Here is an 18,646-nt window from a genome sequence, read left to right on the forward strand (position 1 = left end):
AGCCATCTTGGAATTCAGCCGGTTTCCAAGGATGGCAAATGAGATTAACATTCTCAACTGTATTCCTGTTTACAATGAGATGTCAGCTGTGGCCCGAATAAGACAAATTTTGCTCCTGTAGGTACTTGAATTTGTGCCCTCTGGCATAGGACTTTAGGAGTCAGACCTGGGCTGACTTCAGGTTCTACACCTTTAATTACCATGTGACCACAGGCAAGTTACTTAATTTCTCGGATCCTCAGTTTTTCCATCTGTAATTTCATAGGATTATTTTGAGGATTAAATGTACTAATGCAAGAAAAGTGGGTTTCACAGTGCTTGAAACATAATAGGTCTTCCATAAATGTGAGCATTTATCAGAATAATTATTTATGGCCATGTCATCCCATCTGAGATATAGTTCTTGAGGCTGAGAATTGTGCTTGGTTACTTTTTTGGGGGGAGTAAAATTTATGTACAGTGAGATGCACAAATCTTCAGAGTACCATTCAATGAGTTTTGACAAACGCATACTCCTCTATGACTCAGAATTCTAAAACGTAATCATTACCATCATCCCAGAGAGTTCTCTTTTACCTCTTCCTAATCCGTTCCCACTCCTTTAGATGCAAGTGCTATTCTGATTTTTTCCACAATGGATCATTTTGCATTTTCTAGAGTTGCATATGAATTTTGAAATCATATAGTACGTATTCTTTTGTATCTGGCTTCTTTCATTGAGTATAATGTTTTTGATGTCCACCTGTGCTGTTGTCCCTATCAGTAGTGGCTTTCTTTTTATTGCTGATTAGTATCGCATTGTATGAATATACCACAGATTATCCATTATCCTTTTGATTGACATCTGGGCTCTTTCCACTTTTTTTTTTGGTGGCTGTTATGCATAAAGCTGCTATAACCATTCTCGTAAAAGTCATTTTGTGAATTTTCATTTCTTTTGGGTAAATACCTTGGAGTGGAATTGCTGGGACTAGATAGGGACTTGCTTAGTTTTATAAGAAACTGCCAGATGTTTTGAAAGTGGTTGTACCATTTTACACTCCCACCAGCAACATGTGAGAATCCTGGTTGCGCTACATCTTTGTCAACATTTGGTGTTGTCAGTCTTTAATTTTAGCCAGTCTAGTGAGTGTGTTGTGGTATCTTATTGTGATGTCAATTTGCATTTTTCTGATGACTAATGATGTGGAATATATTTTCATGTGCTTTTTAGCTACTTATTTTCTTCCTTTGTGAAATATTTGTTCAAATCTTTTACTCATTTTTTAATAGGTTGGTTTGTCTTTGTATTATTGAGTTGAAGGGGCTGTTTATATTCTGGTTACAAGTTCTTTGTCAGATATATGTTTCGTAAATATTTTCTCTTAATCTGTGGATCGGCTGCTCATTTTATTAACTGTGTGCTTTGATGAATTGGTTTATATTTGTATCCCCTGCTATCCTCATGCATGATTGAAACTTGATAATATTCACTGAATGAAAGATCTAAAAGTTCTTCCTCCCTCCCTCCTTCCCTTCCTTCCTTTATTCAATGACACTTAATGATTAACTGCTATGTGGCAGCCTCCCTTCTGTGCCTTGAGAACACAACAGAAAACAAAACAGACAAGCTTCCTAATCTCATGGTGCTTGCATTTTAGTTTATATGTATGTGGGGGTGGGTTTGGAGACAGAAAAACAAATAAATAAACAAGAAAAGATGAGGTAATTATAGGTGCCATAATGCAAAAATGCACTGCATACATAATGAGAAAGGGATGATTAGGGGGCTTTCTTCAGGTTGGAGGGTCAGAAATCTGAGGAGATGATATTTAAGCTGAAACCGGAATGACAATAAACTGCTTTTTTTCAGGGGGATCCCAGGCAAAGAGAACGTCTAATAAAAAGGCCCTTAAGGTGAGTTGGGGCTAGGCACAAACTACCCGAAATACCCTTTTAGGCAAACTAAGGTGTCAGGGGTTGGTTGCTTTGGGAATCGGGGTAACTGGAATAAGCAGGTGCTATACGCTTAGTCTTTCTTAGCACTGCAGAACTTAACATTTTCTCAACACCTTCCCTGCCCTCCTGCAACCCCCAGCTCCTAGGTTCCAAGAAACTTTGAAGATAGGAATTGTGGAATAGCTAGCACAATGGTCAACAGAGTTAAGGCTAGGTCAGGAATTTTTTTTCCCATCTAAGGGGATCAAGTGATAGAAAAAATAAATCGAGTTGCATAAGTAATAAGTAACTACATTTGTCTTTATAAGATAACAAAATATGAAATGTCCTACCTCTCTGCTTTTTATGTTTAGATTCTATAGTGTAAAACTCTATAAATACACTATCAAGTTGATAAATGGAATATAATTTATTTTTAGCTTTTTCCCAGTTTAGAGAGAGATGGAAGGAAAGATGATGGAAAGGGATAGTAGAAGATGGAGATACAGAGAAAGTGAAATAGAAAGAAACACGTAGGTAAATAGATGGAAGTATATAGACCAAGAGGAAGAATAAAAGAGTCCTAGAGGGAGGTAGAGAAGCTGAGACAGAAAACAAAACCTGGTGAAAGTGAAGCCAGAAGTTAAACAGATTTTGCGTGAGTGTGTTCATGTCACCCTCTGTGCCCTTGGGCTCTGAGCACCATAATAGTTGGTTATTGCTTCCTTTGAAAAATGTGAGGGGGCTCTCCGGTAATGTTTAACACACCCCTTTCTCCTGTGTTTCCCTTCTGATGAGCTGAGTCATGCTCTACATTAATACCAAATTGTGTTCAGGATTTCTTTCCGTTATTTCCTTCCACCAGACTGCTTTTTCCTCTAATCAAAAAAGCAGAGATCCAAGGCCAGCCCAGTGGGTAGGCTATTAAGTGCACACATTCCGCTTCAGTGGTGTGGGGTTCGCTGGTTCAGATCCTGGGTGCAGACAGGGCACCGCTTGGCAAGCCATGCTGTGGTAGGCATCCCACATATAAAGTAGAGGAAGATGGGCATGGATGTTAGCTCAGGGCCAGTCTTCCTCAGCAAAAAGAGGAGGATTGGCAGCAGTTAGCTCAGGGCTAATCTTCCTCAAAAAAAAAAAATGCAGAGATCCTTTGAGTTAATAAAATAAATTGCTATGCCACTAGTACCCATTCTCCCATATTTCAGATGGAAAGTTGCCTCCAACCAAAATCATGCTTTCTGGTCATCATGGTTGTGACAACATGACATCAGGACAAACTGCATGTCTACTATGAAGATTTTAGACAAAAAAAAGTTTTTGTTTTGTTTTGTTTTGTTTTTTGCTGAGGAAGATTCACCCTGATCTAACATCTGTTGCCAATCTTCCTCTTTTTGCTTGAGGAAGGTTCGCCCTGAGCTAACATTTGTGCCAGTCTTCCTCTATTTTGCATGTGGGATGCCACCACGGCTTGGCCACAGACAAGTAGTGTAGGTCTGCACCTGGGAACCAAACCTGGGCTGCTGAAGCAGAGTGCACCAAACTTAACCACTAGGCAATGGGGCCAGCCCCAAAATGTGTGGTTTTGACAGGACTTATGCTAAGTGGAGATAATATATAACTGAGTGGGTCAAACCAGGCTCTCTGGAGACCAGTAAGCTCCATGTGAAAATCACAGACCATCTGACTGATGGTTTTCTGTTCTCCAATAAAGATCTAAGGAGTACAGTTAGTGGGAGGTAAAGCCTGTGGCTTGCTGGGCCTTCACTCTGGTCAGAACTGCTGTAAACAGAGCAGTGATAGATTTGGCAATATCTTAAAGGAGTGAGATGGGTGGCTACTTCCTAATACTCCCACTAGGAAAAGCTTGGCTTAGGCTGGAGAGAGGAATTAAGCCCAATTTGAAGGACTGGTCACTAGAAATTTAATGTGTTTATTTTCCCAAGAAAACAAATGGCCAAAGGTATATAGCTACACTGATCAGCCATGGACTGGAGATATATGCTCTAATAAATGGAAAATTACAGACTAGACTATTGTAGGAAAAACAATCTGGTGAAGAGAGATATGGAAAGAAATCAATGAAAGGAATTCAGCAATTCATGTAGGACACGTACCAGCTCACTGGAACAGAAAGAGAGAATAACTTATTTAGAATAAAAGAGGAGACAACCTGCCCCCCAAAACTAATGTAGACTCTGCAGTCTTGGGAAACTCCAAGTCCGCACTCAGCTCCCTTGTCAGTTCAATTTAAGGTTGCAGAATGGGCATGTGAAGCCTCAAGGCATATGAACATGAACGTCCTAGGCAAGCAGAGGAGACAGTGAAAAAAAACTGAATCAAACGAGTAAGTAAGCTATAAGAGATATATCAAATTACTAAAAACTTGCATACTCAACAAACTCATTTTTAAGGGAAGTGGGGGTGGTAAACCAGACAGATGTGACAGGTGGATTATATTGGGCCAATCTATAGATTTTTAAACAAAGAATATTGCCTTACAGAAGTGTAAACTTGCTCACAGAGAAGGTTTGCAGAGCACCCTAGACATGCAGATGAGAATGGTACAACCATGGCTTTGAACGAAGTTGGAGGAACGAGCTGCTAGATATGGAATATTGGCAATAATAGGAAATGACCAAGAGACTAATTTTATAACAGAAGTTGTCCAAAATTTGGCAAAAGACAGAGAATGTGGGACTTTTCATTTACCATAAATTCCCCAGGCTGCTGGGACAATTGGAAACTTTAATGAATGGATTATTAAAAACACAGAAGGAATTTAGCAGCACCAGATATAAATGGCAATGAGGCAAAGGTTCTAAGAAAGATGGAATTAATTGAAAGACTGAGTGAATGTTTCTTCCTGAACAGAGATGTTCAAGAAAGATATACAAACTACTTTTGCTCACTGTTCTCAAATCTCCTTAGAAGAGGTAAAGAACATGAGTAGTGTAAAGGAAAGAGTATGGGTGGTAGATCCTCATAAGGCCATCAGAGATGGGGGAGCAATAGCTAGGGCTACCCTCTCAACCTTATGCTAGAGCCAAAACCTGTAGGATGGGTAAAGCCTCAAAGGATACTAATCTTTATATTTCTCTTTTCTATTATTAGATCTGCTTTGCTGTTTTCTCTTGGCTGTGGCAATCTGTCTGATGGTCATTGAAATAGCAGTTCACTACCAATACGAACAAGAATACCATATCTAAATTTTGAGGGAAGTTCACCAACTTTATCAAAAAGTGCTATAGGACCACTGGCCTCATTCTGTACTTAATCATTATCATAATCTTATCAACAGTCTTATTTCTCGACCAAACCAACCGCTGAACCATTGCTAGCCCAAAAGGATCCATTGTCACCAAGGGCCCATTTGCTATAGCTTTTAGTAATATTTTATCTACTCGGAAGAGCACTGAGCCATGGAGTCTGTGTCACTCCCTGTTCTAATTGATGGACTTGTTGATTGTGTAGCCAAGTTAATAAGAATAGCTGAAGGGCTTTTACAGTTGATTTCACAAGAACAAGTTCCTTGTGTACAGCAAAATGATAGAGCAGAACCGATAGGAGCAAATGCATCTCCTTTCGAGGAAGCTCCACTGCCAGACCTTGCTGAACTCTCAGATTTAGAATCAATACTTGCGCCAGGAGAAGATGAAGACCTAATGTTTGATATAGATCAAGCTATGTTAGACACAGGTGAATTATCTGAAGACATACTCTCTGGGATAAATGAGGACTTAAAAAATGAATAAGACCTAATTTTCCCCCTTGAGAATGTGAGAATTGATCATTTCCCTGTTTCAGATATATTCTGATTTTTCTGAATGTTGTTAGCAATGTGAGTTTTCTCCCAGTTCTGCACATTTACTAATTTCATTACTAATACCTTATAGAACAAGTAATATTTGATTTAGTTCCAGCAGAGGCTGGGCTCTTTTCTTCTTTGAATTTATAAAATGTTCTGACTTTTGCTATATGGTTCTTTCTTTATCTGTACTTATTCTCCTGCTAGGATTTCTGATAACAGGAGCAAACAATAGCAAAGAAAAGAAACTCCTCACCTAACAATGGAGTGAAGACCTGATGAACTCTATCACGTCATTGGACCCAGTTTGACTGTTCTACAATGAATGGAAACCAAAAGGAGAATATCCCCTAGGATGGTATTATAATGAATACATTCACATTAACAGAACAATATTGGGACACTTTTACTTGAAAAGGTATAACTCCTTACTAGGCTTTCAGGAGATAATGAGTCAACCAAAGGATGCTATAGCAGACCAGGGGAAATAACTCTGAAAAAGCAGCATCTATCAGATAATAAAACAGCAGAAAGGCTTTCAGAGAACTTTTGCCAGGGAGAAACCTTTGAAAAAGCTGAGGCCAAGAGGTTCCAATGCAGGACTGTTCCCTCAAAAGCTGACCCACATCATAACTACTCTGCAATATTGTTCCCAAAATGGAAATGGCAAATTATACCAAATAACAACGAGAAAGAATTACTAGTACTGGAGGGCTAGACAAAGCCCTGCAAGGACTATTCACCGATGGAAAGTCAAACACTTATGGCACAGGCTTAGAGACGATGGCCCACAAGTAGAAGTGGATAAACTATATCTTCTTGGGTATAGCTAAGTTTATAAAGAATAGCTGATAGGCTTATTATTGTGACCCTCCTACAACCTTGACATAGAAATCTTAACTATCGAGAGATGGGAGCAATAATGAACTTCAAATGTGGACTGGTATTCAGCCGCAATAATTCTACAGATACCAGAAGAGGAAATGCAGTATTTGGAGGACCCCTCTATCAAAACAGAGAGGGATAAAATAAATGTGCAGGAAATTCACCAATCCTGCTAATTCCATGCCATACAGTACAGTCACTTCCTTCTGGAAGAATAGCCACCCTTCAGACAAGCCGAGGGACACTATGGTCCTCCCTCCTGCAGAATGGCTTTTGCATCGTATGACATGGGCAACAACTAGGTAAAGACATAAAAGTGTACTACTAGATAAAATGGTGTATGCGAATTGTGAAAAAATGACATGTATAAGTTAATCCACAGTGGTGGAAACCAGACTATACCAATTCAGATAGAGTCCTAAAGCATATTATAATCAGAGAGATTAAAAAGACATTTAATACAGATGACTTCAGGGCTAACCAACATAACAGATGCTGCATCTAATGCTAAATGAGGTCTGGATACACAGATAATTAGCTATCTTTAAAGGTAAACGGGGAAAATTATAGATGATATAACCAGGTCTTATTTGGATGAGCACTAGCAGGTGAAACATGTCCGTTTTTTCACTAAATTTCAGAATAAGTTTATTGAACAAATTTGAAAAAGAGACTGCTGTATCAAGAAAAGCTGCCACAGACCTTTTGGAAAAGCAGAAGAACTTATGGAGCTACTCAACGTCTTAGTATGAGAAAGTTCCATGATAGACTGCTATGTGGAAAAATTTATAGAGTAGATGAAGATCCAGGAGACTTAGGGAGGTGAACAGAGGCACAAAGAGGAGAAATAAAAGTTGTATCATCAAGGGGCTGGCCCCGTGGCCGAGTGGTTAAGTTTGCGCGCTCTGCTGCAGGCGGCCCAGTGTTTTGTTAGTTCGTATCCTGGGCGCGGACATGGCACTGCTCATCAAACCACGCTGAGGCAGCATCCCACATGCCACAACTAGAAGGACCCACAACGAAGAATACACAACTATGTACCGGGGGGCTTTGGGGAGAAAAAGGAAAAAATAAAATCTTTAAAAAAAAAAAAGTTGTATCATCAAGCAACTAGTGTAGATAATTACAAGCCATACCAGACAGGACATTGAGGGACTTTCCTGCTGCAATGACTGGACAAACCGAGCCTGCCTTTCCCCGTGAAGGCGACTCTAGACATACACTGTAGATATACACTTCGGCAAGCCCAAGTGTAAAGGGACGATGCCAAATTAACTTAAATAGAGCAGTGGGAAAGCTAGAATAATCAGCTTATCCCACCATTCCAATAGGAGCAGTTTTACAAGGAAGATTAGTACTAACAGTTAAACAAGGAAATCCATACATGTACCAACCAAGAAAAATAACAGAGGAACTGGATAAAAGTTAAAAGTAGAACCTATGCCTTAATTAAAGATTTAGAAACAGCCGAGGAAGGTATACACTCTCCACGAGGAATTTGGACTTTAGGAAATTGGGCTATCATTTTCTGTCAAAATAAAACTCAAAGCGTAAATACTTGGGCAAGATCAGAAAACGTATCCAAGGAGAGACCATCAGTCTGCTACAAATTCTATTTGGTGAGCAGTTTAACTGTACGGGCAGGTGTGGGGCTCCTGAAGTATGGCAGATACTGAAGGGTAGCTATTCCAAGTAGAACTCTGGAATATGGACTTTACAGCAATTCCTCAACAGATTAATGTGAGCTTGTTAAAACTGTTAGTATTAATGAGACAACGCAAACAACCATACTAACTCAAGCAAGTCATCAAAATCGTCAAGAGAAATCTGAGACCGCTCTAGACCTTGAAACAAGATAAAGCTTGAACCAGCCTCTAAAACAACTAATGGTCAACGTGGTCCTTATGAGTCCAAGCAGGAAGACACTACAATCTCATAATATGTGAAACTGGCTAGCCTCTTGGCTAGATGGCTCACCTGGAAAGATTGTACTATAATGGCATCTCAGGACTAGATAAAAAATATATTGCAATGTTTGTTTTGATTTTGTGATTATATCTGTTTAAGAATTGGTAAGATGTAACCCTGCCCTAAGCAATAGATTGTTATATTAAGTATGTTTGCTCTATGGAACAGAATTAGAAATAGAGTTAATAATGGTAAGAAATAAGTGTAGGAAATAAGAAAATACTTAGGAACAAGTGTTAGTAGGGAAGGTATTTTCCGGGGAGAGAAGAAAAGTAATAAGTTGTCAACAGTTATGCAGCTGTTTATGGTGGAAAACCATGGTGTAGAGTTAGTTTCTAAGCAGGTTATGAACCCAAGCCCTGTTTTTGTCATATGCAAATTAGGCAACCCTGAGTTGTTGATGTTGATACAAAACAGCTGATTGGCAACTGATACAAGTTATGCACTTACCAGCCCAATTAAAGGGACATATGTTAACGAATTTGGCAGTCCACTGATTAGATACCTCTGATTGAAATCCTGCATCTTTCCTCCAGGAGGATGGAGAGAGTGGCTAGTCCTTTATCCAAACTAGCCCTTTTCTGGATCTTCTTAAGACCAACACTAAAGCCAATTCTTGTATGACATGGAGCGATAGAGAGGAAGACAGGCTCATAATTCTGAGACAAACTTAAAGGTGTTAAAACCAAGGAAGATAGGCTGGTGGATGGCAATGAATTAGGAAGTTCATCTCTGTGTGCTTTGGCTAAAGTGTGTTGGAATTTGTGACTACATATTTGCATCCTTATGTGTGATTATTACTGCCAGTTATTAGACTACACTTGAATCTAATTCTTATTAGCTATTGATCCACACCAATTTATTGTTATATGTTTTAACAGGTTTTAACTAATAAACATTCATTCAAAAATCAGAGAACTTGCGGTCATCTTAAATTACCCGGTGGTGAATTTGGAGGCTACCAAATTGGCGTAAAAGACCCGATTCAACAGAAGTGGAGTGTACTCAGAGAGAGTATTGTACCAGGAGTCTGAAGTTCTATTTCTGGCTTTGTCGGATAATGCTGAACAAATCTCTGAAATATAGTCCTTTGTTGTTTGTAAAATGAGAGTTATAATTTTTGTGCCTACCATCAATGGCAATTAGGAACAAATAAAATGATAGAGTTTTCAAAGCCTTTGGTATGATATATCTGACAATGGGACGGAATATATGAAATCAGGACTTTTTAGGAATATCTGAAACATGTCTATATGACAATACCTGAAAGTCTATGTGTCATGAAAAGATTATCCAATAGTTTTACCTGTGTTTTCTAACAGGTTAGACCTTCTTTATCTTACTCCATGTCAAAGTTATAGTCTGAAATCAGCTTTTGTTTCATTCTTCTGAACTTGTTTTTTCTTTTTTTTTTTACAAAGTTAAATTCCTTTTGGGAGTCTGCTAGAGTTCTAATAGGAATAGTAATGAGAAAAAACAGCAATGAAAAGCCTTTCAGGAAATACTGGATTATATTCCATTTAAGGCTAAGACTTTGTTCCTGAGGAGGTTATGTAACACTGAACAATAAAGTTCACTATCAACCAACCCACTATCAACCAACTGGATTTTAATAATTGCTTTTTATGTCAAAGCTGATTATTTTGTTCTTGTATTGATAGGCTTATCTTAATAGACTGGAGGTAGTTAGCCATTTCCTCTTGCATATACTTCTTATATTTTCAAGGACCCTATTCCCTCCAGTGCATTTGAAACTTGTTTGTCTTCTGCCTATATAACCGATAGCTCACAAGCTGACTAACCAACCAACCAAAAAGCCCTAAAAAACAAAAAGAATAGCCTTTAGTTCCTGAAGTTATTTGGGAGTTACATGGATTGACAGATACAACTATCCATTGGTCTCAAATGTGACATCTCTCCAGGGTAATAAAGAATGTTCGAAAGTGATCTCCATTTACATCTCTGAAGAATGGAACTGCATTTTAGCAACGTAAGGAAAACCACTGAACTCTTTAGCCCTGTCACAATTTCATCTTAAAGACCCTAGTAAAATGCTGAAAACATCTTAAGAGGTATTTTTTTGTTTAACGTGAATATTCATGTAAAGTGGACTATGGAGCCACAGTTATGAGATGCAACTTTAGTGTTTCAGATTCCTTTAATCAATGATGCCATTAACAAAATCTGTTGTTGAAAACACATGCCTCTAGATTATAACAAATTCTGGCAAAATTGATCATTTTTAATAGTTTTATTCTTACTTAAACTTGGGGAAACATTGGCCTTTTTTTTTTTTTGAGGAAGATTAGCCCTGAGATGACTACTGCCAATCCTCCTCTTTTTGCTGAGGAAGACTGGCCCTGAGCTAACAGCCATACATTGGCCTTTCTTGAAGCTATATCTTCTAAATTTTAAATATTGGCAGCCCCCTAACTTCCAGTTTTGGAAAATCTGTTGTGTTGCAGCTCATTTTATAGAGAAAAATATTGTCTGGTTTTGTTTTGTGTGTGTGTGTGTGTGTGTGTGTGTGTGTATGGAATACAGCTTTTTGGCTCAAGGTTTAAGAGACAGACATGTTGTTTGTTTGAAACATTTAGATGTGCGTGAGCTTATCTTTGGGTACTTTTCCCTGGTGCAGGAGTCTCCAATGCTCCCCTCTTACAAACCCTCCCCTGTTGAGAAAGTTCCCATTTGTACTATGTACTTCTGCCCGGTTGGAATTACAGCATGCTTTAAATGATTGAACAGGGTGTCAGCAGGGATGACACGAGGAAGTGGAGAAGTGGTGCATCTGCTCTTTCCTGTTCTGAGTCCTGTTCTGAGTATAGACACTGAGGAAGCAACCTACCCATCCTTGAGGTTAGAACCTCATGGTCCAACTGGAGTCAAGTATGGAATCAAGTAAGACAAAAAAGACTATTTTTCTCTTTTAGCTCAGTTGTCCCATTCACAACTACAGGTTGTTTCCGCTCTGAATAATTCTGGTCCTAGGAGATAATTCTTGTCTAGCCTTCTTCAGGGCCTAAAGGTCATCTGGAAAAGCTGGCCTTTTGAAAAATATCGTCAACTTGTTTAAGGGCTCCCAACATGCAATCTTCAAACTGAATGTGTTCCACTAAACTCTGGAGTGTAACTCATGTAAGATGTTAATATATTTTTCTCCTTGATGAGTAAGCACACATAAACTACTATATACCTCTAAGGAATTTGAGGAATTTTATCTAACATAGAAAAGCTGAGTTCATTTGCCATAGATATAATAGAAAGATAAAGTTAGTTTTCATTCATTTATTTGTGTCTGAAGAAAAGATCGGTTTGCCGAGTTCCCTTATATCCTACATTGTGGCCTTAAGTGCTGTGTGTATGTTTCACTTTTTTTAAAGACTAGATTCTAGATATTTATTGTCCAGACCTATCAGTCTTTTTCCTCAGCTCAAGAACTTCTGAGAATGAAGTGCTCACAGACAGCTGAATTGTGAGAACCTCAGTAGCGCGCAGGATTGTGTTCCTTATCCAAGCACAGTAAACTTGAAATTACAAAAACACCCCCAAGTAAGGACATTGCTGATTTGTTCGAGATGAAACTATTCAGTCTTAAACTAGATATGTGGATTGAATAGAGAGCAATTAGAGACTATACTCATTAGAACCTCAATGGAATCACAGAATTTTTAAAATCTGTAATTCACAGATTAGGAAGGATTACTGAGTTCTTTAGTGGAAATGAAGTCACAATTCAGAAGAGATTTATAGATCTTGGTGAGTATAAATCATGTTTTGCATTCTGGAAGCTGTGCCTTTGGAGTGCAAACCTTAAGGTATATCTGAATTCTTAAGCCTCCCCTGCTAATCAGTGTGGCTTAGTTTGAAGAGAAACTAAACTAAAATTGATCCATGGCCATTGTTAAGGTAATTTATCTTGGAAAATTGAGAGCTAAATATATAAATCCCAAAATTATTCTGAAGTCTCCAGTTATAAGACTAAAGTTTGGGCCATATTTGGGTTTATGTGGCTCTGTGAAAGTATTTTCTTTTTCATGAAATTATGGACATTGAAGTTGAGAGTCACTCACTGTCCTTGCTGCATTTGCTGCAAACCTGGAATTGGAGTTTGATGTACTCTCGCTGAAACAGCTCAGTCTGTTAAATTCCAGAGTTCCCATTCACAATGATGGATGAATACCACCAGGCCTAAAATTGTTGATCTTTGCATAAATACAGTGCTTTTTGGATTGCTTTTGTATTACTGCTGAATATCCATAAATTTGAATAGTTACAAGGTACTCCTTTGCTAGTGTTATGGGTTAAAAATAATGTGGTCCACAAAATATGAAACTAATTGTATGGACTCACTAGTGAAAGAAAAGTGGACACCCCAAAATTTGGACATCTTCAAAAAATGAGTCCTAGTGGTGATGGTTGCACAACAACGTGAATGTACTTAATGCCACTGAACTGTAAACTTAAAAATGGTTAAAATGGTAAATTTTACGTTACGTATATTTTACCACAATAAAACAAATAACTCTTTCCACTTGACTGCATACGGTAAATGGACCCTGAAAACAATTTTGGAATATCTGATGCCTAATTAAGAGGGCAAAAAGAAATATAAGCCCTTGTGGGTAAAGGGTCACATATGTTTGGTGATTGATAAAAACTAGACTATTGGTGTGAGCATGATGCAGTCTATACAGAAACTGATATATAATAATGTACACCTGAAATTACACAAAGTTATAAACCAATATGACCTCAATAAAGTAATTAAAAAAAGAAATATAACCCCTTGAAACATTCAGTTTGGTATAATAGCTATTTGGTATATAATAGCTGAAAAAGATATTATGTGACCATATAGTAACAGAGATATTCTGTAATAACAATAATAAGAGAAATTATGAAATAAGGGACTAGGGGACAAAGTTTCAGGAAAGTAAAAGGACTAAAACATGAGGGAAAAACTGATGAGAAGGTTAATGAAAGTTGGAGGGCAGTGAATGTAGAACCCAAGGGTGATTCCATGGTCATATACTAAGCAGATTCCCATGAGAGTGAGGAAGTCATCACAATGGTTTACAAATGGAGCACTAACTAAAATTGGCCAATGAAGATTACAGGAACAGAAGGGGTCAAGTGATAAGTAGTTGGGAGATGATCTATCAATACAAAATTGATAAAATATTGCAGTGAAACTGAAAATAAATACTTTGTCAATTTCCAGGGGGATGGGGACCTAGATTTATGAAGTTTATCTGCTATCTAGTAAGGTAAGGAATGCAGACTTTAGTTATATTCTGCAATATCTATTTTTTTGTTTGTTTTTATATTTATTTATTTTTGGTGAGGAAGATTGGCCCTGAGCTAACATCTGTTGCCAATCTTCCTCTTTTTACTTGAGGAAGATTGTTGCTGAGCTAACGTCTGTGCCAGTCTTCCTCTATTTTGTATGTGGGACACTGCCACAGCATGGCTTGATGAGCGGTGCTTAGGTCTGTGCTGGGGATCCGAACCTGCAAATCCTGGGCCGCTCAAGTGGAGTGTGCGAACTTAACCACTGAGGCATCAGGCTGGCCCCCAATATCTATTATTTAACACTTCTGTTCCCGTTAACCATTTTGTTACCTGAAAGCAATTCATGTTCTAAAACTATCTGTGATTTTTTTTCTCACAGTATTATAACAATTTATGTAAAGTGAAAAACATATTAAAACCATAATATACATCATTAATGGAAATATGCACATATATCAAAGTGAAGAAAAGTCAATTAGACCTTCCAGCAGATTACTTAACACAACTGATACTACACATCAACAGCAGGGCAGTGGAAGGAAGGGAAGGGTAAGGGAGAGGATGGGCCATTGGTGTATCTATTATCCACAGTTTTAGTACACAGAATCAGACCACATACCATGGGTCCCTCGTGTGTAACCATGAAAATTAATAACAGCAGCTAATATTTATTGAATGCCTAATGTATGCTGAATATTGTGCTGTGCATAAGCATATTACCTGTTTTATTTTGTTTAAACTTTATATTTCTCCAGGGAGGTAAGTACTCCCATTATTATCCTATTTTTCAGAAGAGAAAAGTGAGGTTAAGTAACTTCAGGCTTAGTGAAACAAAGCAAGTAGTGGCAAAACCAGGATAAGGAGATGCAGAGGTGGGCCTATTCATTTACTATCTCCCCAAATGCAGCCCTTTCAATCTGCTTGTTGCTCTTTTGTCATCTTTCATCCCCTTTGAGGTTGCCCCTGGTACTCATTTTTGCCTCATTACAAAGGCATAGTATTTTTTTTTCTTGTCTGAGAGAAAGGGCCTGGGTTAGTGCACAATGTGATTTGCCTCAGAGCACGGACCCATGAAGAGATGGCACTGCTGGTTGCTCTTCAGATACCAAGCACCTCTTGGTTCCACCTCTTTGAATCTGACTCCAGGTAGCATTGGAAGAGAGATAGAAATGCACATTAAAGTATTTCCTGTGCCATGCATTATCCACTAGCATTTTCTCATTTATTTCCCATAATAGCCCTATGAAGTAGAGGAAGTATTGCCATCTCCATTTTATAAATGAGAAAACTAATGTCCTGAAAATTTGAGTGACTTTCTTCAGGTCATACAGCTGGTGAGTTGGAATTCCATCCTCAGTCTCTCTGGCTCCAAAGTCCCAGCTCTTTCCACGGTACTGTGTTGCCTACTTAAAGAGCTAAATTAGGCTTGCTAGGAGGCTCCCCAAAATTGTTGGATAAGATGGCATAGAACAGCATAGACTAGATTGTAAATGTGGCTGAGCTGGAACGCAAAGCCTCTCCTGTGATCTGCTTGGGCTGACCTCCCTCAAAGAGGTAACCCTAACAGTTTGGAGATCACCTCATCACAGATGTTGCTCCAGCCTTCCACAGAACTACACACCCTGAGTATGACTCCATCTTTCAAATGCATATCTCAGCCTTCTTGCTGAGGGGCTGCCAAGGACTCAGTTCTGTCAACAGTTAACAGCATCCAGGCAGTGAGCCCTCCATGATCACTGCCCACCATGTCTCCAGTACGTAGGGGAGGATCATTTGTTATGTGTTCTCATAAAAGTTCTCCTTCAGAGCGCTTACATTAGTTTGTAATTATATATCCACTAATGTGATCATTTACTTAGTGTCCACCACTAGCTTGTAAGCTCCATGAAAGCAGGGTCACTGCCTGTTTTCTGCATCTCAAACACCTAGAACAGTGCTAAACAAGCATTTGTTGGATGAATGAGTGCTTTACCATCAAAGAATCAGATGATCAGTATTTTCCTTCCTTATCTGACCATAAAGAAAATATACAGAGGTTGCATGTGACTTGGATAAATGAACCTAACTGTTTTTGAGGTCTGTCTAAACATTTGTTTGTTAGAGGGCTAAGCGGTAGAAAAATGCTGACTCTTGCTTTGGTGCTCTGGAGAGCTTAAGCTTCCCTGAAAGCAGAGAAGAGCTCAGCTTACCTCTTTCTGGTGGTATTTGATCGCCACCTTCAGCTTGGCCAGATCATGGTACTTCTGAGGGTCAAGCTCTTCACTGTGGTCATCTCGATGGTTGAGGATGATCTCCAATTCCCGGGAGCTCCGAGCTTGGTCCAGCAGGTCTTTGGCAAAGAGCTTGCACTGTTGGGAGAGCTCCTCATACTCAGCTTTGAACTCATTCTCCACCTTGCTGAGCTCCTTGAGCTCCCAGCCCAGGCGAAAGGCAGTTAGGATGGGGTCCTCACTTGATAAGGCAATGAGTGAGGGGCTTGCCAGAGCTTTATAGATGTTCAGTCGGGAACGGGAGTGGCGCAGGCTGTCTACCTCTGAACTGGACACACACTCCACACAGTTGCAGCGGATCTGGTGGGGCCGTGGGATAGTGACCCGTTTTTGCACAAGCAACTTGATGATTTCGTAGTTGTTGGTGTGGGCAGCCAGCATGATGGGAGTGATGTCTGGTGTGAACTCGGAGAACTGGGTGTCCATCATCAGAGTGGGGACCTAGATACAATAAAATGAAAAAGCATAAAAAGGCAGGATTAAGGCTTGGAGGGAGAGGGAGCATGGGGCCCATCAAAGGGTAGTGATTCAGGCATTAGAGTCGCCATTCTTCTGTCAATTCCTTTTCTGACCATGATAGCTATTTGTGGATTGCTTACTGTGTGCCAGGTATACAGCACTTTACATGTATTTACTCATTTAATCCCCACAACAACCTTGTGAGGTAAATATCCAAATGAAGAAGTTGAGGCACACAGAGGTTAAAGAACATACCTAAGGTTACACAGCTTTTCGTAGCAGAGCAAAGATTCAAACCCAGGCAATGTGACTCTAGAGCTTGGCTCTTAAAATTATGCAACCACAACATGCCCAGTTCTGTCTGAGGCACAATGGGGGATACAGAGAAGTAAAGGACATTTTTCCTGACCTTCTGGAGCTGAGTTGGGTAGAGGAGACTTACATAAAGTTGGTAAGTAGGAGTACATAGTAGTATGTATTCAGTTCTAAGTGAGCACTAGAGACTGCAGAAATAGTTGCTTGAAAGGCTAAAGACAACCAGTAATCTTAAAGACCATTCCACTAAAGCTAGCCATGGAAACTGAAGACACTCTCAAATGGTTACATTGACTTTGTATGTATATAGGACTTCAGGGGACCAAAGAACAAGGCCAGACTGTGTTCCTCCAACTTTCTGTAGGAAAGGTAGAGAGAATCTGTTATTGTCAGGAAGAAGTACTCTTTATTTTATTTTTATTTTTTTGGTGAGGAAGATTGGCCCTGAACTAACATCTGTTGTCAATCTTCCTCTTTTTGCTTGAGGAAGATTGTCGCTGAGCTAACATATGTGCCAAAGGAAGAAGTACTCTTTAAATGAGGACCTCTAGGCTTGGAGGAGGGCCAAAGCGCCTTTGATAAAATTTTGTCCATGATGTAATGCTTGGTGTAAGTAGCAGCTACAAGTGAAAGGTAGAGGGGTTCTTTGGGTATTCCGGAGCATTTCTGGGTGAGGTTGCAGAACCTGATCAATGAATAAAAAAATCTTTCAACTTTAAAATGTGTCTTTTGGGACCCAGTCTGTTCTCAGTCTAATAGGGAAACAGAGGCAGCTTATTAGACCCACAGGAGAATCTCCGTGTGATAGGATCCAGATCTAGAGAATAAAGAGGACTGGACTAGTCAGAGGAGGCCTCATGGAGGGGTGGAGCTGTGTATTCAAACCATGAGTAGGACTCCAGCAGATTGTGAAATATTGATCTTAATACAATTAAAAAAAAAAAAACACAGCAGTTCCGACACTCATTTTAAATGGGGAGAACAAAACATGGATAATTGAGTCTCACAGAATAGACAAATGTTTTAATCAATAGTTTCTTTTTGCTCTTAAAATTTGTTTTTAGAAACCCACAGTTGCTGGCGAACTAACAAAAGGATGAGCTACAGTTTTTCATCATCTTTGCCTCCTTCCCACCTTAGATGAAGGATTCTCAAACAGGAAGTGGCCAGAAAAGGGGAGGAGACGGAGGGGGAGGAGTTTGCAAGAAATCTGTTTCCTTCACGGAGTGGTCGCATCAGCCTTTGGATGGCTGAGAGCTGGTTGCACATTGGTCATCAATTGTTTGGGTGTAGCAGTGAGAAAACATTGTTAAACATTTAGAGGGAGAAGCTACAAACAACACAGCAGGAAGTGAGCAATTGGCTCATAAAATAAACTGGACACAGGAAAGAATAATCTCAGAAATTAACATAAGCCTACAACTAAGGAAGAAGTAGGTCTGAATGGGTAGTGAACATAAAACACAACAACAGGCATAAAGCCTAGAGTTGGGAGAGAGAGTAAGTGAGCAATGTGTCACAGTCTGCCCAAGAAGAAAGGCGCTCAGATCTGGGAATCTGCCCCTTCTCAGAGGGCAGGGGCATTCATCAATCTCTATCATGATCTAGAGGCAGGAGGACAGGGGTGGAAGTAAGATAGTCTGTTGCACAGGATTCCCTGGGTTAGATTGGAGGTACGTGTCTGCTCCCTACCATGATGCACTTTCTGTCCTCTCTCTCTCTCCACTTC

General features: G+C 39.4%; 2 protein-coding genes and 1 long non-coding RNA gene across 10 annotated transcripts in view; 2 read left to right on the forward strand and 1 right to left on the reverse strand.

Moving 5' to 3' along the window:
• The window catches only part of LOC138921712 (uncharacterized), a 69,795-nt gene extending 62,090 nt beyond the window's left edge, over window positions 1-7,705 (forward strand). For 4 of the 8 annotated variants that reach the window (XR_011434536.1, XR_011434530.1, XR_011434531.1 and 1 more), the window contains 2 exons: window positions 1,853-1,896; window positions 5,933-7,705. This is a non-coding gene — a long non-coding RNA (uncharacterized lncRNA). Of the gene's footprint in view, window positions 1-1,852; window positions 1,897-5,031; window positions 5,167-5,932 lie in introns of those variants that run through there. The other 4 variants (XR_011434537.1, XR_011434532.1, XR_011434534.1 and 1 more) reach the window with 1 other exon arrangement.
• Window positions 1-18,646, reverse strand: part of TRPC5 (transient receptor potential cation channel subfamily C member 5) — a 270,889-nt gene that overhangs the window by 95,292 nt on the left and 156,951 nt on the right. The window contains exon 4 of the mRNA XM_005614425.4: window positions 16,063-16,584. Within this exon, the coding sequence (XP_005614482.2) occupies window positions 16,063-16,584 (522 nt within the window). The remainder of the gene's footprint in view (window positions 1-16,062; window positions 16,585-18,646) is intronic.
• Window positions 5,201-5,810, forward strand: TRPC5OS (TRPC5 opposite strand). Its single transcript, XM_070256719.1, has one exon. It carries the CDS (start codon window positions 5,340-5,342, stop codon window positions 5,670-5,672), a length of 333 nt encoding a protein of 110 aa, XP_070112820.1. The 5' UTR covers window positions 5,201-5,339; the 3' UTR covers window positions 5,673-5,810.

This window comes from Equus caballus, chromosome X (assembly GCF_041296265.1).
Source record: "Equus caballus isolate H_3958 breed thoroughbred chromosome X, TB-T2T, whole genome shotgun sequence".
Classification (NCBI taxonomy): domain Eukaryota; kingdom Metazoa; phylum Chordata; class Mammalia; order Perissodactyla; family Equidae; genus Equus; species Equus caballus.

Excerpts from the sequence above, each read along its gene's own strand:
- TRPC5OS (XM_070256719.1), top strand. The coding sequence starts at position 5,340 with ATGGAGTCTGTGTCACTCCCTGTTCTAATTGATGGACTTGTTGATTGT.